Genomic DNA, 24262 nt, shown 5'->3' on the forward strand with positions numbered 1-24262 from the left:
GAATTATTGGGAGTATATGTTAATAAACTGGGAATTTGCAATAGTGCAGGTTTGCCTATATCAGGGAACTGAAATGTAGTTAAAAAAAAAGGATAATTTTGTTTAAAACAGGCAGATTTAATGCAGTTTTAGTTGAATTTCTCTCGCTCATCAATCACATGCACACAGCACACTTACTGCAGGGCTGCTGAGGCCACGCCCCCTACACGCACTGTGCATTTTACCACAAAACACACAGCGTTTCTCGAATCTCGCACACAAAAAATGTCAACAATTTTTTATCTAGCCCAGTTTTTACGTTAATTACATAAATATTACATGAATATGTTTTTAAAACTCCCTCGTGCTGTGTGTAAGCTATCTGAAAGGAAAACAGAGCATTCATGAACTCAATTTCAGAATTTAGAATTCAAATTGAACTTGAATTTTCCTCTGTTTTTCTTTCAGATAGCTTCAGCTCTTCAGCAGTGCATTTATTACTTGGAGTCCTGTGATGCAGTTAGAGAGGGAACATTGGATGTCGGTCATGCCAAGGATCCTCAGCAGATAGGTATGTGTGTATGAGTAACTGTTGTGCAAGTAACTGTGTGAACTTAAGTGAAATATTTTACTAACTTCTTTATTGTCAGGAGATTCAGATTCTTATAACCTGTAGCACTTTGTGACAGCTCGTAGCTACGAGGCGGTATCGAAAAATTTCGAGACTAATGGTGCTAACCGGTGCTATTCCAACCACGTCTGCGATTTCATCACAGACAAAGGGTTAGAACAAAGAGCAAACGTGAAATTCTGCAGGAACCCGGTGCAAAATCTGCCAAAGACACGTTCGACACGATCCGGAAAGTTTACGTCGATGCTGCAACGAGTCGTTTGCGGTGTTTTGAGTAACATGCACACTTCAAGAGCGGAAGAACCTCACTGGAAGGTGGCGAGAGATCGAGAAGACCTTCAGCGAGCTCAAATGCCGAAACCATCCGACAACTTGTGCATGATGATCGTCGAACAATCCATGCGATCTCAGTTCTGCACCCACCCTTCTTCTTCTGCTTTCGGCTTGTCCCATTAGGGGTCGCCACAGCGTATTTTTCACACCAACTACCTGCATGTCTTCCCTCACTACATTCATAAACCTCCTCCTTTGTCTTCCTCTTTTCCTCCTTCCTGGCAGCTCCATCCTCAGCATTCTTCTACCGATATACCCCATGTCCCTCCTCTGAACATGTCCAAACCATCTCAATCTTGTCTTCCTCTCTTTGTCTTCAAAATGTCCTACATGCGCTGTCCCTCTAATAAACTCGTTTCTAATGCTCTCCATCCTCGTCACTCCCAACGAAAACCTAAACATCTTCAGCTCTGCTACCTCCAGCTCCACCTTCTGTCTTTTACTCAATGCCACTGTCTCTAAACCATACAACATCGCAGGTCTCATTTCTGCACCCACCCTACTCACCAGATTTGGACTTCGCTCTCTTTACCGAAAAAAATGAAGATTCGACTCAAAGGTCGGCGTTTTGACACCATTGCAGAAATCCTGCGTGAATCGTAGAAGGGAAATGTGACAGGACACATTCCATAAGTATTGGGAGCGCTGTATCGCTCTGCAAGGGGACTAGCATAGCTAACATAACTGAAATTAGGTCATTGAAGAGGTAGCGTACTGGTAATGATTTTTGGATTTCTGATCAGAAGATCGTGAGTTCAACTCTCAGATGCCAACTGTTCGGGTCCTCGGGCAGGGTCCATAACCTGTAGAATTGATAATATTTAAAATAAATAAGGTTATTGTAAGTCACTGTAGATGAGACCTGCCAGAAAACAAAACTAAACCTTACAACTTAAATAACTGGGGACGGAGTGGCAGCTCATTGGTAAAAGTGAAGGTCTGGCAGATTTTCCTAATCTTCTCATCATAGAAGGAGGCAAAGTCATTAGCAGTCAGGGAGGATGGAGCAGGTGCAGCAGGGGGGTTTAGTAGAGAAGAGAAGATGTTGTGAAGCTTACGAGGATCTTGTGCAGAGGCCTCAAGCTTTTCCTTGTAGAAGGCAGTTTTGGCAGAAGTCACCTCAAAGAAAATTTGGTCAGGAGTGCACGGTAAGATGAGAGGTCTACATCAAGCTGTGATTTTTTCCACTTCCTCTCTGCAGATCGGAGTTCTCGTCGATTACTGCGCAAAACTTCTGACAGCCACGGTGTGGGACAAGAAGTCTTCTTGGGTCTTGTAGTCAAGGGACAAAGGAGGTCCATGGTTGAGGAAAGAGATGAGAGGAAGTAGTCCGTAGCAACGTCTAAGGGTAGAGAGGAAAAGGAGACGGGGTCAGGAAGAGATGAAAGAGTACATGAAGTTACAGAGGAGGGGGAGATAGAGTGAAGGTTAGGACGGATAAGAGAGACATGTAAATTATTTTTAGGTTGAATAGGAAGGGTGATTAAAAAGGAAACCAGGTGATGATCAGAGATTGGAAGTGGAGTGGCAGTCATGTCTGTAGCTGGAGTAGGACGGGTGAAAACCAGGTCCAGGACATTTCCTCCCTTGTGTGTTGGAGGGCAGCTGTTAAATGTCAAGGAGAAGGTATTCAGAAAAGGCAAGAGGCAAGATGACTGAAGTTTGTCGGATGGGAGGTTGAATTCCATAATTCCATAAGTATTGGGAGCGCTGTATCGCTCTGCAAGGGGACTAGCATAGGTTTGAAGGTGATGGTGTGTAAACTTGAAGAAGAAAGTACTTTCTTGTAAACCGAGCTAGTCTCGAAATTTTTTTGATACCACCTCGTATCTAGAGCCTGGAAGATCTGGAGGCTCTGGAGGGGAACAGCTGGAATGTTTCACCCAGTTATGGACCTTTATCCCAGAAGAGAGACATGCAAGAGAACATAACTGAAATTAGGTCATTGAAGAGGTAGCGCACTGGTAATGATTTTTGGATTTCTGAACAGAAGATCGTGAGTTCAACTCTCAGATGCCAACTGTTCGGGTCCTCGGGCAGGGTCCATAACCTGTAGAATTTATAATATTTAAAATAAATAAGGTTATTGTAAGTCACTGTAGATGAGACCTGCCAGAAAACAAAACTAAACCTTACAACTTAAATAACTGGGGGACGGAGTGGCAGCTCATTGGTAAAACGCTTTTGTTGCCTCCCAATCAGTAGGCCATGAGTTCAAATCCCAGCTTCCACTGTTGGCTCCCTGAACTAAGACAACTGAGACCTATAAATTAGACAATTGCAAGTCATTGTTAAGACTTTCTTATCAATCCCATGTAGATCCATGTGAAGATAGTGGTAGCTTAGTGGTTTAGATATTTGACATGAGTTCAAATCCCAGCTAAGATGCCACTCCTGCGCCCTTGAGCAAGGCCCGTAATTCTCAACTGCTAGGAAAAGTGTAAGTCCCTTTGGATAAGATTTTCTGCCAACTATAAAGACTAGCATACAGCGGAACGCCTCTTTTTCCTTTTTAGCATTTAATACAGTGATTGCTGATTTTTTCAAAATAGCATCAGATTCATGTTTTTTCTTAAAGCAACCCTGAAATATTGTGCATAATACAATTCGGTTTAAATGGAGGCGATCCTTCGTGAAAACCCACTGGAAAATAAGGACAATAAACATAAACTAGCTAAATAACTAGCTAAATAACTAGCTAAATAACTCTTTATATATAAGCGTTTTAGTGAGAAAACCAGTGTGATAAAAACGCCACAGACAAATATTCAATTTGACTTTTGTGTGATTTCTGTCTGACTTCCAGAACCAGGTGTAAATTAGCACACTTTTTTTTTTTTTTTTAATTGCTAATTCACCAGGTTCTTCCAGTCTAGATTCATGCAGAAACTGAACACACATTAAATGTTTTCTTATCTCCTTTTCTTGTACATCACTATCTTTATCTGCTTTCTGCCTTGTGCTGAGTAAGCAGACTGACTCTAAACTCTCGGCTAACAGGCAGCTTTGCTTTTGTTTCCCTGTAGAGTACGTGCAGTTCCTGAGTGTTCTTCCAAAGCTCAGAGCCACTTTATCATGTTCCCTTAGATAACACCGAAGCCTCGGACGTTCCACAGCCTGCACTCAGACTGTAGTTTGTATAGTTTATATTTAAACCAGACTCTAATTTCTCTAACGCACAAAATGCTAACTAATACAAGCATTGGAATATCCGTCTTGCAGCTCTTTTGTCAAGCCAAAATTTTGACAAAAAGTGTGTCTACTAATTCCGTGCTTTTATTTGGTGACAGTTGTGCTGATTGTGGATACGCTGATTATGTGGATTCTGCAGCTGCTGTGTGAAGAAACCTCGGTCTTGACCTTGGTTCAGAACCGCATGTCCCAGGAATGAAAGTGCTTCGTAGCCCCAAAGTGTATCCACAAGCTAAACACGTGACAAACATTTGTATTGTTTGCTGTGACGCAATGTGTGTTTACTATACGCTGTCGAATTCTCAATTCTGATTGGTCGATTCATTTTCTATAATAGCTGTAATGACAAATCACAGGTTTATATTGATGGGCTTGATCTAATACAAAATATAGCCAAAAGTATGTGAACACCTGACCGATCACACATAAATAAGCTTGTTGAAGATCTAATTTCAGATTTGTCTCCTTTGCTGTAATAATTAACCCCCACATCTGGCTTTCTGCTAGATTTTAGAGTATGACTTTGGGGATTTGTGATAATTCAGGTATAAGAACATTAGAGAGGACAGGCACTAATGATGGAATGAGGAAGTCTGGGGACTCTCAGTTTGGCTGAGGTCAAGGGTTGGTACAGGAAGTTTTTCCAGTCTTTTACTCCAAAGAATCCTCTCAGTTTTTATCCTTCCCAGTAGCACAACATTGCAAATGACAAGTGTTGAGTTGCAAAAAAAAAAAAACAAGCCGAATGAATTCCTCATGGAGTTGCTGGTTATTTCCCATTAACTTTAACCTAAAAAGTTGGAACCACATCAAATTGTATAGAATTTCTTTCTATATCATTACAAATTCGCTTTACTGGAACTAAGAGGCACAAATCTGTTCCAGCATGGCAACGTCCCTTTGCTCCATGAAGACAAAGTGTGTAGAGGTGTGAAGTGAAAGAACTCAAGTGTCCTGCACACTGAACTCAACATCAGTGAACAGCTTTGGGATGAGCAACAGCGCTGATTAAACATCAGCATCTGATTTCACCGATGCTCTTATGCTCTCTAGCTGAAACAAGGTTTTTGTTTCCATCATACTTTCTTGTGTGCCAAATCGAGTTTGTGATGCCGATCATGAAAGTAAATCATCAAAACAGCTAATTCTCTAATATAAATGACAAAATGTTTCAATCGGTGCGTTTCGTATAGTAGGTAAACGTTTCAACAGGAAAGACAGTGAATAAAATCTGGAATTGGAAGTACAATGAGCAAATATGGAGGCAATTGGTCAAGTGCCCACGTCCTTTCGGCCATGTGGAAGCCAAAAAAGATCAAAAGTGAGCCACTTTTTGTCTGTTGTGTGAACATAAAACTAAATGTAACTATAAATTGATTAAACAAGCATGGATTTGAACCATTTACCACAAATATATATATATATATATATATATATATATATATATATATATATATATATATATATATATATATATTTTTTTCATTTTATTAAAATTGCTGTGAAATAAGAGGAATAAAGCACCCCATGATGCACCTTCATTGGAGCAGATTTGCATGACACTTTGAAAGTGTGTGATTTATTGTTGCAGACGGAGCTCCTCTCACAGCTGCAGGAATTGACTAGAAAGACAGAAGATCTTGTAATGGCTGTACTGCTCTGTGTGCTGTGTCTTCAGGCTCCGCTCAGAGGAGCTGTTATAGCGCGAAGGAGCTGGAGTACGCTCACTTCGTTCACTCGCTCTGTGTTCTCGGGAGGCTTCTGATGTACACAAACGGCAGAAAGCTCTTCCCCATTAAAGTGAGGAAGAGAAGAGGTCAGTAATGGCTGAAATGGTGGTTGAAGGTTACAGTATTTACGGGCTAGTGATCAGAATTTCCTCATACCTATCTTTAAATCCATTCATGCTGTTTATTTTGCCATCTCTTCCAGATCCTGTGACATTGAGTGACTTGGTGGTGATACTGATTAACATCTTGTATCAGCACCCCAACACACATCACTCCGACTTGAATCACGCAGGTGTGTCTTATCCGATTCACATCTCGCCACCAGTGTAAATGAACTCAAGGGTGTGTGTGTTGAGGAGATAAGTCTATCAGTTTGAGTTTATCTCCAAGCTCTGTGGAATTAATAGTTCCACTGAAAGTATTTTATGGTCCATTGTGATTACCAATAATAATGATGACTCGCCTTTCCTTCGTCGTCTGACGCCGCACCTTCTTCTGTTTGAGCCAGTTCTGTTTAATCGGTCGCTGCTCGTCGTCTTCCTCCGAATCAATCGATGCTAGTAGTTAAACAATGATTCATTACCCCTACCTTTTTTTGCTAAACTTTAATGAGCTGAATCAATAACACCTTTGCTAGCTCGAGTAAAGCTGTATCGATGTGTAAAGTCTTCCTGGGTGTCTTAGCCTGTTTTCCGTTTTCACCCTGCATGATGGCCCATGTTGGAAATTAACTCAGAGCCTGTGGATTATCAGATCCTGAGGTCAAGTGCACATGTTGGTTTGCATTACATCAAGCAAAAAGCAGTTTGTTTGGCGATTTCAATCCTGGTGAAGGACGAGTCAGACAAGGGTGCCAATACTTTAATACTTCCAGAACACACAATAGTGCCATGACTGAGTGCAGCCTTTGTTAGAGTTTAGTTAGATTTCAGGGCTGAATTGCAATTCGAGTCCTTTAGTGCAAGAAGAGCTCTCAGTAGAGTTCATTATCTTTGATACTAGAATCGTGTAGGTCCACCTTGTGCCATCAAAAATATTTTGCCCATTTTTCCCACTTCCAACACTTCAAGATCTGACTTAGGGGGTTCACAGTACTTTATTAAGTTACTGCTCACATTCCACTGAATAAGGTGACAAAATGTGTAATTAGTATACAGTAGCTGTGCAGTATGTACAATGGGGTATGTGATGTGTCGTGTAGACTCCTTCTCCCCCACTGCTCTGGTGATGGAGGTACTGAGGACTCTGTGTGAGCGCACTGAATGCGCTGTGGAGTGTATCTACCAGATCCCCGTCATCGAAACCCTGCTGATTCCTATCCTTGCTCTGCTCAAAGGAAAACAGGTCAGCGAACAGTATTTCTTATCTTGTCTCATTTTGACAAATAATGAAGATCCCAGAGTGATATAATACACAAAGCCAATTGGTTACAGCATATACCTTTTTTTTTTATGTCACTTCTTATAGTAGTTCACAATACAGTATGTATTTCTAATATAATATCCCAGATAATTCACATAATCTAAACCAAGTAAAAATATGTATAGTTAAATGTATAAAATAATCAAATGTGATAACTGTGATAACGTTAACTAGAAATAGATAAAATGTTGATCTTTAATTAATAAAAAATAACCATTCACAAAAGACTTCATCTACAGGGTTGTATATGTAGTGTTTCCTCAAGGGAATTAGCCATTTTACTCTTAACCAATAGTTATAATAGTTATAACAGCCACACTGTTTTAGTCTCACATTGTCTCACAGTAATTTACAATCTCAGTGTCTCACATTAATTTACAGTCTCACATTGTCTCACAGTAATGTACAATCTCAGTGTCTCAAATTAATTTACAGTCTCACAGTGTCTCACAGTAATTTACAATCTCACTGTCTCACATTAACTTACAATCTCACAGTTTCTCACAGTAATTTACAATCTCAGTGTCTCACATTAATTTACAATCTCACAGTGTTTCACAGTAATTTACAATCTCAGTGTCTCACATTAATTTACAATCTCACAGTGTTTCGCAGTAACTTACAGTATCACAAGGTCTCACAGTAATTTACAATCTCACTGTTTCACAGTAAATTACAAACTCACAGAGTCTCATGGTAATTTACAATCTCAGAAGGCTCTTTCAGAAAAGAATTGCAATTATAACAGTGTGAAACATTTGTTTAAACATTTAAGTATAGATCAATCGATTTCTGAACTTGCATATAAATCTGTGAGTAGAAATTGAAAATAGAGGTCAATGAGGTTTGGATCAATCAGTATCTCAGTGTTTCACAGTAAATTACAAACTCACAGTGTCTCACATTAACTTACAGTCTCACAGCAACTTCCAGTCTCACAGTGTCTCACAGTAATTTACAATCTCACAGTGTCTCACAGTAATTTACAGTCTCACATTGTCTCACATTAACTTATAATCTTACAGTGTCTCATATTGACTTACAGTCTCACATTGTCTTACAGTTACTTACAATCTCATAGTGTCTCACATTAAATTACAATCTCACATTGTCTCACAGTAACTTACAATCTAAGTGTCTCGCATTAACTTGCAATCTCATTGTTTTACAGTAATTTACAATCTTATTGTCTCGCATTAACTTACAATCTCAGTGTCTCACAGTAATTTACAATCTTAGTGTCTCAGTAACTTACAATCTCACAGTGTTTCACAGTAACTTCCAGTCTAAACGTGTACAGTCTCACAGTGTCTCGCAGAAAGTTAGTCTCACAGTCTCAGTAAGATTAATTTTGCAGTAACTTCAATCTTACAGTAACTTTTACTTTATCACTGAAACCCCTTTGTAACTTCAGTTATTCCTGCTGGATTCAACATTAGGACTATTATAAATATTAAAGCCGAGATGCAGCGCAACACAGCAAATCGATTTTTGCTTCCAGCCCCAAACTGTCATTCCGCATGCATTTCACAATTTGCCAAAAGCCTTTTCTTAAGTTGTTTTTCACTTCACAGGCCAAATTGCACTCTCCAGAAAGCAGCCTGACCCACATAGCAGACACGCTCGCGAGAATCGCAACGACCGAACGCGGGTTAGCTCTTTTCCTGTATGAGAGGAAGATCGTGAAGGGTGAAGAAAACAAGGGTGAAGGGTAAGAAAACATCATTTAGCTCACGGCGGCTTTCATCGCAGTACTCGTTCTGCTCAGAGACTGCAGTAACGAAATAGACGTTTGGCCTACTCTATTGAGTAGGTGACACCTAATGACTTTGTGGTTGGTTGCAGTATTCCGGCAGCTCACGTGATCGTGCAGTTCACTCAGGCGCTGCTGGCGAAAGAGCTGCCTGCATGCGAGGAGCTGCAGAACTCCGCCGCTGTGAAGGGGGCGTTCATTTTTGTGTGCCGTCAGATGTACAACACATGTGAGGGGCTGCAGGTGCTCAGACCCTACAGCTTGCATGAGTGCATAGCCCAGGCATGGAGAAAGGTAACCTCGCTAGTAATAGTAATATGTTGATAGGATTTTGACGCGTAGACACGTACACCGACCCGAAACACCCCTAGTGGAGAGAGATAAATGAGGCATTGAAAAGACACAGATAAGGAGGAGGTTTATGGACGTGGTGAGGGAAGACATGCAGGTAGTTGGTTTGATAGAGGCAGATGTAGAGGACAGGGGGGTATGGAGACGCATGATACGCTGTGGCGACTTCTAACAGGAGCAGCCAAGGGAAGAAGAAGAAGAAGAAAAGTAAATAATAAAGATAAGATCTAGCAGGAATGTACAGTATAGATGTGTCCTTATGTTAAAACGAAATTCCCTCCATTCTCAGTAAGATCTAGCGAGACTTTAATAGACTGTGGAAGTACTTCTATTTTCTGAGAAAGATCAAGTGTTCAGGTGTCTAATGGTGTTTCATTCTCCCTACAGGCAAGTTCGCTTTCAGAACGAATTCCCACTCCTGTTCCTGGAGCTCCCGTACCATCGTCCTCCCAGGACCTTCAAAGCATGTAAGATCTTTCTGTCTTTCTGATGTTTCTATCCAAGTTTTTTTTTTGTACTCAGATCTCTTAAAAGTGGGCAGATCAAAATATGAATCGGTGCGTGTTGTTGTAGAAAAATATTCAGAGACACACACAGAGTTTTGGAATTGACTTCCAAACCTGCATTACGCTGCACTTAATATAATAAAAAGATGTGGAAGTAAAACTTACATGAGGTTCCTCCTAGGGTGTAGGTTAAGGAATAGTTTTGTATATTTTTTTCTAATGTAATTTTATTATTAGCAAAGTGCCACTTGTTTTGTGCTCATTCAGCTCTAATGGTGTTGGTAAAGTCAGGTACTGATTTAGGTGAGATGAGGAGGCCTGCTTTTCAAGTCATCTCAAATGTACAGTATTCTATAGCAGGAGATCTTTCACTCCAACCCATACAAAGCGTATCTTCATGGAGTTGGCCTTGTGCACGTAAACATTGTCATGCTGGAACAGGTTCGGGTCTCCTTGTTCAAGTGAAGGGAAACTTTAATGCAATCGCATCCAAAGACTTCCTAAACAACTGTGTGCCTCCAACTTTTTGGTCCCACTTTGGTGAAGAACCACATTTCCCTGGTGGTCTAGTGGTTAGGATGCGGCGCTCTCACCGCTGCGGCTCGGGTTCGATCCCCGGTCAGGGAACCGACCCCAGCCATTAGGGTTGCACAAGCCTTAGTGCCGGTCCCAAGCCCGGATAAATGGGGAGGGTTGCGTTAGGAAGGGCATCCAGCGTAAAAACATGTGCTGAATCAAACATGCGGATGGTCCGCTGTGGCGACCCCTAACGGGAGAAGCCGAAAGAAAGTTTTTTTTGGCGAGGAACCACATATGGCTGAAAATGTCAGGTGTCCCAATACTTTTTGTCTACACACAGGGGGGACAGGTTTGGATATCCTTTGACATTGCGTTTGAATCATAATTATCTTGTTTTCTCAACTGAGCAGGTGAGCAGGTTTAAGGTTCTTGCTCAAGGGCCCAATCATTATGGCTTGATGGAGGTGGTGGGATTTAAACTCTTGACCTACTCTAATGCCTTATCTTATTAAGCTACTACTTTCTTATCCTACTTGAAGTGAAGTTTTCAAAAACACATAGTCAGGTGTCCATATAGTGTACGTTTGGATATATATGTATTGTGTAGGGTATTATTTCTACAGCTAAAAAAATGTAGAGATCTGTCTGGAAGCTCAGCTTGAACGGATTTTCTTTTTAATTAGGGTTCCCCAAAACGACTACCGAATACGGACACACATTTGAAACGGCACACTAAAGAAGGCCAGAGACATATTTTGAAAATGTTATATTAAACATATGTTTTGCTCGTATCATATCTGTATTTAATAACAAAGGTCGTCTTTCAAACTCAAATTTCCCTTAGTTATTAACGTAGCCTTACGTAGCATTAGGAATGGTAACTCAATGGTTAAGGCGTTAAACTTCTGATCGAAAGGTCATGAGTTCAAATCCCAGCACCAAGTTGCCACTTAACCCACAAGTGCTCAGTATAAACAAAACAAATTGTAAGTCACTGTGGATAAGGATGTCTGCCAAATGCCATAAAAGTAAAAGAATGGTACATTCAACATAAGGAGTCTTCAGTGTCAGTGATTTCTCACATTAGGACGTAAAAGTGTAACTTGACATTTTATAACATGGGAAGATCTTAGAAGGTGAAATAAAACACTACTGAATGAGATGTTTTTTTTGTTAAATGTATGCATAAAAAAAACGCCACTTCAATACAGGTCTCTTGTTCATTGTGAAACTGCAGAATGGCTTGGGATGAGATGCTCCTGGACAATCTGCTGAACTTTGCAGCCACTCCCAAAGGCCTGATGCTTCTTCAGCAAACGGGAGCCATTCACGAGTGTGTTGCCTACATGTTCACCAGGTTTACCAAAAAGCTCCAGGTACGAATTGAACAGTATTTAATCTTACAGTGCCCCCCACTAACTGTAGCACCACTGGTCTTTTTTTCCATGTCTTATTCTTATCACCATCACATCTGTAAATCACATACACAGAGTTCAAACTTTCTCAAGCTTCATATTCTTTCACCGCAGTGTGAAACAGTAATGTAATATATGAATAGTTTCCTGGAGACAAACTCTCCCAAGAGTCCCGGAGATTTCTTTTTCTCAGGTTGCTCAGCGTTTATGTATCCTCCCGCAGTGCCGCTTTGCTCACGGTGTTCACATTAGGAAAAGCGGTAGCCTACAGCCCTACGATCCCTCACGCCTTTCATTCCTTATATATGTCCTGTGCTTTTCTCCATCAGGTGAGCAGGTGTGAGAAGTTTGGCTATGGGGTGATGGTGACCCAGGTGGCAGCTACAGCCCCAGGCATTGTTGCTCTACGCAGCTCCGGTAAGTTACTGAATGTCCACGAAAAAGAGTGCAGATTAAATATATGAAGCTGAATAAAAAATTAAAAAACAGTAGAAATAATACTTGAAATAAAAATTATATTTTGAGGAATAAAAAACAGGATATGATTCTGGTGAATTATCCAATTTTGTGAAACCTTTATTTAAATTGTATTATACTACAGTAGCAATTCTATAAATATTCCTCACAGGTTTTATTCAGGCCATAGTGGTGGAGCTGTGGTCAGCGCTCGAGTGTGGCAGAGAGGACGTGAGAGTCGTCCATCCTAAATCCATTCCAATGGAGCCTATCGACTGGAGCTGCCTCAAAGTACGATGTGTTACTGTATATTAGATAGACATTGTTTCCAGATGTGGAAACCTGACCAGCTCAAACACATGAACTGTCCAGATTTAGTTCCCATTTGCTGGTTTATTAAGCTCCGCTCTCCTGGGAAGGCTTTTTACTAGAGTGTGGCCAGAGGATTTGTGGTTCATTTAGGGCACAAGGGCATTCCTGGTCCTCACCCCCTCCTCTCGAGTTTTTTGATTCCAGCACCTTCTTTAACACACCATGTGTTCATAGAGATTGATTTGTACACATGGTAATTTTATTTATTTTTTTTCAAGATCCTGTTAAGGGAAATTGTTACGCTCCAGCTTAGAAAGACGTGCTTCTAGATTTGGTGGCAGTAGTCTGGGGACGAACTACATACGAGAGTGATAGTCCGGTGTCCACATACTTTTGGCCTTGGAGTGTTGTGTGGAAAATACAGTCTGTTTGTTTGTGTTTTACCAAAGCAGCCATGATTGAGACTCATTTCTGATTCATTGCTTGTATCTTTAAAAAAAAAAAAAAAGCAACTTTGTTGTGTGTGCGAAACAGAGAGAAAGATATATTTTAAACATGCACAGTTCAAAGACCTTCACCGCTCTTATTCATTAGTGGGAAATATTAACGATCCATCACAGCAGTGCATCCGGACGTAAGCAGCATGAGTTGAATGGTTCTAGCTGGTTTTTTCTTTCCTTCTCTTCTCTATAAGCTTGAACTGACCTGTATGTGAACTGTGTGTTTGTGTCTCTGTGTGTTGCAGTCTTTCCTAACACTGGTGAACCTGCTGTCCTCTCCACATGCTGTGCTGGAGCTGCTGGGACATCAGGTGCTGCCCAACAAGACAGAGTACAGCCTGAGAGAAATGCCCACCTGTATTCTTGTGAGTGTCTCAGGGTCACATGCTCTCATTCTGACAGACATGTCTGCATCAGGGCTTTAGATCTGGCAAGAAGTATGATTTTGAACGAGTCTTTAATGTGACTCAGAAGAACGAGTCGTCTCAAAGAGTGATTCGTTAATTTTTTAAAGGACGCATATGAGCATCGTGAAAATCTCTGTAGGTCAGGAAACATTTACATTTGTAGCATTCAGCAGACGCCCTTGTCCTGAGCGACGTACAAAAGTGCCAGGATTGAGTAATTCATCTCTCAGCTCTTCTAGTCCGAGTCGTTTGTTCTTTTGTCGTATGCGCTTTTTATTTAATTTAATATATAATTTTAATTATATAGATTTAATTATATAGAGATTTAATTATATAGATATATATAAATGATTGGAACTATAGTCAAAATTAAATTTTATTTCTGATCAAAGGAACTAAATGACTATTGGGAATAATTTAATACGAAGTGAGAGAAGACAGAGAAGGAGAGAAGAGAGAGAAGGAAGAGAAGACAGAAGGAAGAGAAGACAGAATAAAAGGAGAAGACAGAGAAGGAAGAGAAGAGAGAGAAGGAAGAGGAGGAGAGAAAATAGAGAAGGAAGAAGACAGAAGGAAGAGAAGAGAGAGAAGGAAGAGGAGGGAGAGAAAATAGAGAAGGAAGAGAAGACAGAAAAGACAAAGAAGGAAGAGAGAGAGAAGATAGAGAAGGAAGAGAAGAGAGAGAAGGAAGAAGACAGAGAAGAAGGAGAAGACAGATGGAAGAGAAGACAAGGAAGAGAAGCGAGAGAAGGAAGAAGAGAGAGAAAGAAGAGAAGAGTGAGAAGGAAGAGAAGACAGAAAAGACAGAGAAGGAAGAGAAGAGAGAAGAAGAGAAGGAAGAGAAGACAGAAGGAAGAGAAGAAGGAATAGAAGAAGGAGAAGACGGAGAAGTAAGAGAAGGAGAGAAGGAAAAGAAGGAAGAGAAGAGAGAGAAGAAGAGAAGAGAGAGAAGGAAGAGAAGAGAGAGAAGGAAGAGAAGGAAGAGAAGAGAGAGAAGGAAGAGAAAAGACAGAAGGAAGAGAAGAGAGAGAAGAAAAGAAGGAAGAGAAAAGACAGAGAAGGAACAGAAGAGAGAAGGAAGAGAAGGAAGAGAAGACACAAGGAAGAGAAGAGAGAGAAGGAAGAGAAAAGACAGAAGGAAGAGAAGAGAGAGAAGAAAAGAAGGAAGAGAAAGACAGAGAAGGAACAGAAGAGAGAGAAGAAAGAGAAGGAAGAGAAAAGACAGAGAAGAGAGAGAAGATAGAGAAGGAAGAGAAGAGAGAGAAGGAAGAGAAGAAGGAGAAGACAGAGAAGGAAGAGAGAGAGAAAGAAGAGAAGAGTGAGAAGGAAGAGAAGACAGAAAAGACAGAGAAGGAAGAGAAGAGAGAAGTAAGAGAAGGAAGAGAAGACAGAAGGAAGAGAAGAAGGAATAGAAGAAGGAGAAGACGGAGAAGTAAGAGAAGGAGAGAAGGAAAAGAAGGAAGAGAAGAGAGAGAAGGAAGAGAAAAGACAGAAGGAAGAGAAGAGAGAGAAGAAAAGAAGGAAGAGAAAAGACAGAGAAGGAACAGAAGAGAGAGAAGGAAGAGAAGGAAGAGAAGACACAAGGAAGAGAAGAGAGAGAAGGAAGAGAAAAGACAGAAGGAAGAGAAGAGAGAGAAGAAAAGAAGGAAGAGAAAGACAGAGAAGGAACAGAAGAGAGAGAAGAAAAGAAGGAAGAGAAAAGACAGAGAAGAGAGAAGATAGAGAAGGAAGAGAAGAGAGAGAAGGAAGAGAAGAAGGAGAAGACAGAGAAGGAAGAGAAGAGAGAAAGTTTAATGGCTATTAGTTCAGAAACTAAAAAATAAAATGATATTGGGAAAATTCCAATGAGTATAGAGTAAAAAATAAGTCTGTATATTAAATTATAATTCTCCTCTTCAAGCCAATTGGAAGTGTGAAAATGATTAACCCATGATATACAAGTTGCGATCACGGTGCAGGTCCCCACCGAATGGATTCCGCTAACCTTCTGAACGATCTACTCCACGATCGCGTCAATAGCTTGTAGTCGCGAATGAATCAACATACTGTACAGGCCTGGTGCTTGACATCTTGCCATAAGAGGGCAGACTTTGCCCAGAGATGACTTGTGCACCCCTGAATTCCAGCATCATCACCATCATCATCAGGCTTACCAGGCTTACGTGTCTCTTCTCTCCCCTCAGGACGTGATGGACCGCCTCGTCGTTATCAACTCCGACGCCAAAATCCACTCCCTGTTCAACTACGAGCAGTCGCACACATTTGGCCTGAGGTACGATCGATAATTCTCTCTCTCGGCTTCTTGGCCATGGCCCTTTCGCTCTCTCTCTCTCTCTCTCTCTCTCTCTCTCTCTCTCTCTCTCTCTATCTATCTATCTCTCCAAATGAAATAGTACAAAGGGACGGCTGTACCATTTAGCGCGCCCATTATCTGATTAGCCCTTTTTTTTTCCCGCTCCATTTGTTCTCTCGTGCTTCAGATCGATGAGCGCCTGATTTGCCTCTGTGTGTGTTTGCTCTGCTATGATTCAGTCAGATAAAGAGATTTTCATATTAGGAAGATCGGTGTTTGAAAGGATGTCAAACGAACCGATGATCGTTTAAAGGAAAGTTAGAGAAACCCTTTTCCTCAGAGTGTCGGCTGGAAGGTGAAGCTCATCGATCTTTGACCTGCGGCTGTAATTAGAGCTGGAGCAGAACTTATTTATATCAATAAAGGCCGTATTTAATTTTTTTTACTACGATGATGATAAACAACACCACGTTTATTGCAGCATAAAACATACCTATGGGTGTCTACAGACGCAAATAACTCGGAGGTACCAGCGGGTGGTGTCATGGACCAGATCCACCTGAGGCGGTAGGAATCCTCCTGGCCCTTTCCCCCCCTAACCGCCTCCTACAGGGAGGCGCATGGCACTTCGGCAGAGTGTTTATTTGACAGCGAGGGTGTTATGTTCTTAAATCGAAGTTCCTCCGCTGGGCGAGATGTTTAACCAACGGTGTGCGTGCGCGACACGACGTGCTATTGTTTCCTTTTGGAAAACATTTTTGCTTTTCTTGCAGTTTACCAAACCTTTGCCAAGTCCCGTTGTTCACGCGAAACTCATTAAAGGCTCATGCGATTCCACTCGCATCTTTTCGCGCTTCCAATCGTGGCACAGGATAGCACCCCTATGAGGTGCTATCTCCTCCCAGAAGGACTGTTATGACTCCTATTATTACTCTTCCAAATGGTGGGGCAGCTTTCCAGAAGGAGTTTCTTAGCCTCATTGCAATCCTCAGAGTTCTTCCTATCTGCCAAATTCATCCATCCTGAATGGAATTTTAAACCTGAGTGGGAATTCTGAGACAGAAGTAGAGACTTTAGAGCTAGCCAACACAGTTTTCGCTGGGGTCTCAAATAAAAAGTCTCAAATTTTAACTCTTAAATTCGCTGGTTTTACATCATTTCAAACTGATGTCCACGTAACGCTCTAACGCTCATTCAAATGCTCATGTAGCCCTTTGGAATGTTTTTGTTTTAGTTTTCAGTGATGATGTAGTCCTTTCATTGCTAGTCCAAATATTATTCGCTGTGTTACAACTACAAGCGAGACCAACACGCAACAGCCAATCGGCTTTCTGTTATGCGGATGATTCGCTGTGGCGACCCCTAATGGGAGAAGCTGAAAGAAAGTTTAATTTAGGGCTCGGTTAAGGTCAAGTCAAGTCAAGTTTATTTCTATTGCGCTTTTCACAACAGACATTGTCTCAAAGCAGCTTTACAGAAATCAGTCAAGGTGAAAGGTGTACATTTATCTGTGGCAAGGAAAAACTCCCTTAGATGTTATGAGGAAGAAACCTTGAGAGGAACCAGATTTAAAATGGGAACCCATCCTCATTTGGGTGATATCAAGAGTTTGATCATAAATCTTTCAACAATACAGAACACTGGAGAGAGAGAACTAACATTAGCACTGGAGTATAAGATTATAAGTAAATGTTCTTTCTACAGTCATTATGGTTATAAAACTAGGAGCTACTGAGCATCAACATTTGTGATCATCACAGATCCAGCACCAGCTTCTCAATGCCAGAGCCTTTAAACACTTCAGGAGGTCCAATGTCAAAACTCCACACATGTAGTGGGATCCAATTGGCACTGGTACGTCTCTAGATGGTTCGGGATGTTTGCGAGTGTGGCATCTACTTCTTCAACGGTCCATAATCTTCATAAGGTGGGACGTGACTGGAGCTGGCCAAACCTCAGGAAGCCTCGGGATTGGGAGAGAAAGAGAAGCAGTGGAGAGAAATTAGCGTAGCTGCTGTTCATGATATTAACAGCACAAGTTGATAATGTGCATGTGATCAGATGTTCTGGAGCACAAGGTTATGATATGAGACGTATATTATGTGTAGGCTTTGCTAAAAAGATACGTTTTTAATCTACACTTAAACTGGGAGATTGCTAACACCGTATTTGGGTGTGTGTTTTTTATGTCGTGATATAGGTCTCAAATTTCATCCTTAATAGTCTTAAATTTAACTTGGAACCCTGCCAACAGAAGAGCCTCTTAAGAGGAACTGTTCACCATCCGAAACTGATTAATGAGGTTCTAAGAAGTCTTTTTTCCCCTGCCTGAACAGAAGCATTAGCCTCTCTTAAAAGAGATTTTAGTCTTGAGTTGTTGGACACATATGAAGAGGTTTTTTACCGTCACAGAACAAGTGCTCAGCCGCCCAGTTTTTCTTAGATGGAGCGTTTATCAGGACGTAGTAGGGCTGGACCATATGGCAAAAACATGGCGGGTTTTTTTTTTTTGATTGATTCACTTTCATTGGCTCATTCAATTAATTTTAATTTTTTATGTATAACTAGTCAACTTAAAACATTGCAACAACAACATGACTGAATAAACATTCTCTTTTAGCAATGTGAAAAACCATCTGGTTAAGGAACGTTGTATTTCCGTGGGCATGCCATAAAAAAAGGCGGCTAACATGCTGTAAATAAATATCAAACAATTTCTCTAGTGAAATATCTCTGCCGAAGCGATTCCTGGCAAATATTCTTCAGTGGTGGACAATAACAAAGTAAATGCAATTTGTTACTGTACTTAAGCAGCTTTTCCGCATATCTGTACTTTTTACTAAAGTATTTCCATTGAGGGAGATTTTTATTTGAACTTTTCTACAAGCCAAATATGTTTCTTTTTTCTCAACTACATCAGTTGTTCCTTTTTGTTTATAAGCAGAAAAACTTAACTGGCCAAACACGCAGCAATCCACCAATCAGGGTCGAGCAAGCTCTCCGTTGATGGACAATACTTCTTTTAAGAAAAGTTTCTATTTCTACACTACATTCCTTCATAGAATGCAATGTAGAAACGTGAGTGGGTAATCAGACGTGCCATCATGTGGTCGGACAATAATGTCTCGTAATTATTATGCCACTGGTGCAATGACAATCTGATTGGATGCGTGCGTCCATATTTTTTTATTCAAATTTGATTTGTCACATACACGATCATACAGAGTACGACATGTAATAAAATGCTTTTTCACGACTGCCCAACATGTAAACGTGAAAAACTAGTAGTACAACATAAAAACGTAACGAAAAAGTAACAAAAAAAAAGAATAAAATAAATACAAAAGTTTATTAAAGTAGAGTCTAACTATAAGGTATGAAAAAAGGATAAGAATAATATAATATAATATGATATAAAATAAAATATATATACACACGAACACACACTTCTTCTTTTGGCTTCTCCCATTAGGGGGCGCCACAGATCATTCGTCTCCATACTCCCCCTTCCTCTACATCTGCCTTTTTCAGCCCAACTACCTGCATGTCTTCTCTCACCACATCCATAAACCTCCTCCTTGGTCTTCCTCTTTTCTTCCTTCCTGGTGGCTCTATCCTCAGCATTTTCCTACTGATATACCCCATGTCCCTCCTCTGCACGTCCAAACCATCTCAATCTCGCCTCCCTCGCCTTGTCCCCAAAACATCCCACATGTGCTGTCCTCCTAATAAACTTGTTTCTAATCCTGTCCATTATCATCACTCTCAATGAAAACCTCAACCTCTTCAGCTCTGCTTCCTCGAGCTCCGCCTTCTATTTATATATCGCCACATATACCCACACATACATGAATGAACAAAAAGAGATGGATATGTCTATGATGGATATTGACATAAGTGTCAAAATGTGATTGTCATTAAAGTGTCTGTGCGCTGGTATAAAAAGAAAGTGTAAAGTCACACTGTGCCAGTCCAGAGTTAAAGGGACATTTTAGTGCAAATAATGCAAATTATTGTGAAGCGAAGGAAAGTGAGACAGAAAGAGAGAGAGAGAGAGAGAGAGAGAGAGAGAGAGAGGTCCCAGTCCGAGTACTAGGTGCTAGCTTGTAGCATTTTTATTAAACAAAATTGCAATTTAATAAAAAATGTTAATCATCTTAAAACGTAAATTTGATGTGGTATTTGACCAACCCAGAAAGAGGGCAGGTCTTTTCAGAAGTGTCGTTCTGGATGGTGAGTTTGACCCAGAAATCCGTCTTTTAGGTGGACTGTTTAGCTTCGCCAAGAAAAGCACTACCACTCCAGAAGGACTGTTGGCCACCTGAGAATTCTAAATGAATAAATGTTACACCAGGAGGGCTTTGCATTCCTAAGAAGAAGGGTTTAACATTATCTGAATGAGTTACCGAAAAGCAAATTACACTCGGGGCTCATAATATTTCCCACTCTCTGGTGTTTGTAATGTTTTAATGATTTATAATCACAGGTGTCAATCAAATGAGGATGGGTTCCCCTTTTGAGTCTGGTTCCTTTCAAGTTTTTATCGGGGATAAATACACATAGACTTAAATATGAACTTTCTACTATATTTCTTGCTTTAAGACAATGTCCATTCTTAAAAGTGCTAAAACTTGAATTAAATGGAGTGGAGTTGAGTGGAATAAAATTTAATGTTGGGTAACCTTGTTAGGGGCTTAAGCTTTCTCAAAACAAGGGTTCAACTTTCCCTGTATGGTTGTTGAGTAACCCTTAATATGAAAGTCTAACAGCAACATTAAAAGAGTAAAACCCTTGAGAATGAGTGCTAGCATGACAGAATGAGTGTTCAGCCTTCTAGGTGTGTTTGGTGCAAGAATTAGGCTTTACCTGATGGAGTGTTTGGCATCTTGAAAATAAAAGTTGTCAGCCACCTAAGACCAAGTGTACAACACACCAGAATCATAGCAAAGTATCCCAGGTACATTTACATTGACATTTCCAGCATTCGGCAGACGCCGTATCCAGTGACTCATTCTTCTGCCTCATTCATATAATTGAGCAGTTAGGGGGCTTTGCTCAGTGGGTTAGGCATGGCAGTTTAGTGTGGTTGGGATTTAAACTCACGACCTTCTAATCCTAAATCGAATGTCTTAATCACGAAGCTGTATCAATGTCAGAATGAGAATCATGTCAGAATGTGTCCCAAAAGTGTTGGGAAAGGGGTAGCTCCGTCGTTGAGCTGTTTGACTTCTGATCAGAAAGTCATGAGCTCAAATCCCACTACAATTAAGCTGCCACTGCTGGACCCTTGAGCAAGGCCCTTAACCCTGAACTGCTCAGTTGTATAAAAGAGAGGATTATAAGTCGCTCTGGATAAGAGCATCTTCCAAATACCATTAATGTAAAAAATAAATATTTAGTTTTCTCCAAAAAAATAAGTATAATGTAAATGTTATTGCTTTGTCTTGTCAGATAATGAATATCAAGTCAAGTCAAGTTTATTTCTATAGCGATTTTCACAACAGACATTGTCTCAAAGCAGCTTTACAGAATTTAACAGTTAAGGTGAATGGTGTGTATTTATCCCTGATAAGCAGCCATGGTGACTGTGGCAAGGAAAAACTCCCTTAGAAGAAACCTTGAGAGGAACCAGACTCAAAAGGGAAACCCATCCTCATTTGGGTGACATCAAAAGTGTGATTATAGTCTTTAACCAATACAGAACACTGGAGAGTGAGAACTAACATGAGCACTGGAATGTAAGATTATAAGTAATGATTTTTCTACAGTCTTTTACAGTCAGTTGAGATTATGGAACCAGGAGCTACTGAGCAACTCATTAAAAAGCTCACCATTTGTGAATATACTCTTACTTTATAATAATCTGAATGATTATAACAGGAAAGATAACAACAGTAAGGAAGCTGTAGGCTGGTAAAGGGCTTGCAAGGTTGGATCCCACCCATCACGTCTGACTCAGTAACTGAATGTGTTGTTACACTGGAGGTGTCGGGTCTAAATCCGCCTCTCAGATATTCATCACCTCACACCGATATACTTTCCCTCCCACACATCGACATAGCATTCCTCTGAAAGGAGTGAATATATAAAAAACCCCCAGAAAACAGGTTGTTGTCTGCTGAGTTTCTTATCTTCAGCTCCAGTGAGAGTCAGAGGAAGTTTCCGATATTAAGGACGACGACTATGTAATAAACCAGTCAAATAAATGGCGCGATTATGCAGGTTACGCGATTGCCTGCAAAGAGCTCTCAGTTTCGCATTAAAAATACATTTATGCGCTGTTCGCTTCAAGGAGCGGTGCTTTATTCACTTTTGACGCATTTTATCAATCGAAATATGCCGAATATACAACTTTGCGACTTAGATACGTAGATTTGAAAAGATAGATAGCTCAAAGCAAATGAAAAGAAAAGTTGAATCAATACAAAGTAGGGAAGGGTTTGGATTGAGCAACCAAAGAACCCAAAAAACGAATGAAGAAGCTTTTCAAAGATCAACAGCATCGAATACAGAGCAGAGTAAAAAATATTCCTAATCGCCTCCGTAAACATCATTTGCCAGCTTTTATTAGTAGCATTAATTCCACGCTGCTTGAAGCTGTTGCTTTAAGCAAATGCTGATTACGAAGGCCTCACGACAAATTCCTTTAAACCCTCGGCAACACTTGACGTGATGGCTAAAATCTGATTGGATAGAAACTCTGACGTATACAGACACTAGTAGAAACGCTATATAATAAAGAGATTACATATTCATGTACAAAAAAAACCTTACGTATCATATATCTTCTAACTCTGCTCTGTGTTCGATGCTGTTGATCTTTGAAAAGCATCATCATTTGATCATTTTTTGCTATTTATTTAATTTGTACATGCAAATGAGGGAGTTTTTTGGTTACTTTGGTTGCTTAATCCAAACCCTTCCCTAATTTGTATTGATTGAACTTTTTTCTTATCATTTGCTTGCAACTATATCATTTCAAATCAACGTATCTAAGACGCAAAGTTGTATATTCAGCATATTTCGATCGATAAAATGCGCCAAAAGTGAATAAAGCATCTTCAAGCGGAAAACGCATAAATGCGTTGAAGCAGTTGCTTTCAAGTAGATCGCGATTTGATCGCTCCAAGGCCCTCTAGAAGGCATCTAATCACTTCGGCATGTTCAGGTTTTTTTGATAGGATGGTCAGAGAGCACATTAGTCAGAGCTCACAAACGGCATAACAAACCACAGAAGTTAAAATATATTTGTGTGTTTCTATAGATAGATTTCAATAGATTTCGCAAATACACTTACAAGGCCATTAACAAGACGGACTATTCGAGAAAAGCTGGACATCCTGAAGAAAGTTTGGCCTGAACAGTTCAAAACAGTTGTTCAGCTTTTTAATGAACTATTTATACTTTTTTCATTTTATTGAAATTTGCACAAAAACACACAATTTGCCTTCATTTCAAATCCCCAGGAAAACGTACGAAAATGCATGAAAAAAAACAAACCCGGGGTCATTTTATGAGGTTAATATCGATGCTTCTGCTAGAGACAATGTATGCCGGGTGGTGCAGTTGTGGCTCCAGTGAAAGGAGACTTGTTGAATTGTATCATTGGGTTTCTTGCTTCAGTAATGACATTCATTCTTACTGTAGGACATTCCTATTTTTTAATGCAGTGCTCTGTTATACTGTGATTCTCTTGGTTTCTATTTATAGGTTTTAACAGGTGAATTGACTCAGGTAGGCCACTGAATGCCTTGGTGTGAAATGCACGGCCCCACCATTGGTGTGTATGCTAATAGTTCTTGATGGCCAGGCTAAGTCTGAATCTCTGAAAGACTACTACAAAAATGTAAAACTGAAATAAATCAGTTTCACACACTCAGTATATCTAATGCTGATTACAGGCTGTAGAATAAGTCAGAAAATGACAAAATGCTAAATAAAAGAACATAAATTCTGTTATGCTAGGCTCACAATCTGTTTAAATGCTGTTGGCTTCATAGCTGCAAAATTGTGGATCATATCTGATATAAAGCCAATTTTCCCAGGGTAACATTCAGTCATTTGAAAGAATATGTACCAAATTTTTTCTTTCTATCGCGGAAAGGTGGCTCGACGTCTGCAAATTTAATTCATGCTCTTCAGGCTTATCAGCATATCATTTCCAAAATGTCTTTCAAGCTGCAGTAAATCATTATCGGTAATAAAGCAACCATTTTGCATTGACTTTGCGGTGGGGTTGTTTTTTTGGGTCAAAATGCGGCAAATTGCATATTCATTAAGGCAAATATGCAAACAAAAAACCACCAGCACATGCTGATTTTCTTAAATGAAAGAGCAAGTCCTGTGTGAACTTTATTAGTTAATCAACATGCACCATTTAAAAAATGTTTTTACACATTGAGCTATAGTAAATCAGGACCTTGTGATATACGAGGCTGTATTAAATAGTTTCAGGACTTGCTC

At 40.2% G+C, this 24262-nt stretch overlaps 1 protein-coding gene across 2 annotated transcripts in view; it reads left to right on the top strand.

The window, feature by feature from the left end:
- The window catches only part of tbc1d32 (TBC1 domain family, member 32), a 68937-nt gene that overhangs the window by 7678 nt on the left and 36997 nt on the right, over window positions 1-24262 (top strand). For both annotated transcript variants that reach the window (XM_046835877.1, XM_046835876.1), the window contains exons 12-23: window positions 448-550; window positions 5814-5951; window positions 6068-6157; window positions 7067-7209; window positions 8862-8998; window positions 9133-9334; window positions 9779-9858; window positions 11654-11792; window positions 12161-12248; window positions 12460-12578; window positions 13345-13464; window positions 15690-15778. In XM_046835877.1, the coding sequence (XP_046691833.1) occupies window positions 448-550; window positions 5814-5951; window positions 6068-6157; window positions 7067-7209; window positions 8862-8998; window positions 9133-9334; window positions 9779-9858; window positions 11654-11792; window positions 12161-12248; window positions 12460-12578; window positions 13345-13464; window positions 15690-15778 (1448 nt within the window). The remainder of the gene's footprint in view (window positions 1-447; window positions 551-5813; window positions 5952-6067; window positions 6158-7066; window positions 7210-8861; window positions 8999-9132; window positions 9335-9778; window positions 9859-11653; window positions 11793-12160; window positions 12249-12459; window positions 12579-13344; window positions 13465-15689; window positions 15779-24262) is intronic.

The sequence above is a fragment of the Silurus meridionalis genome, chromosome 23 (assembly GCF_014805685.1).
Source record: "Silurus meridionalis isolate SWU-2019-XX chromosome 23, ASM1480568v1, whole genome shotgun sequence".
In the NCBI taxonomy this organism is placed as follows: domain Eukaryota; kingdom Metazoa; phylum Chordata; class Actinopteri; order Siluriformes; family Siluridae; genus Silurus; species Silurus meridionalis.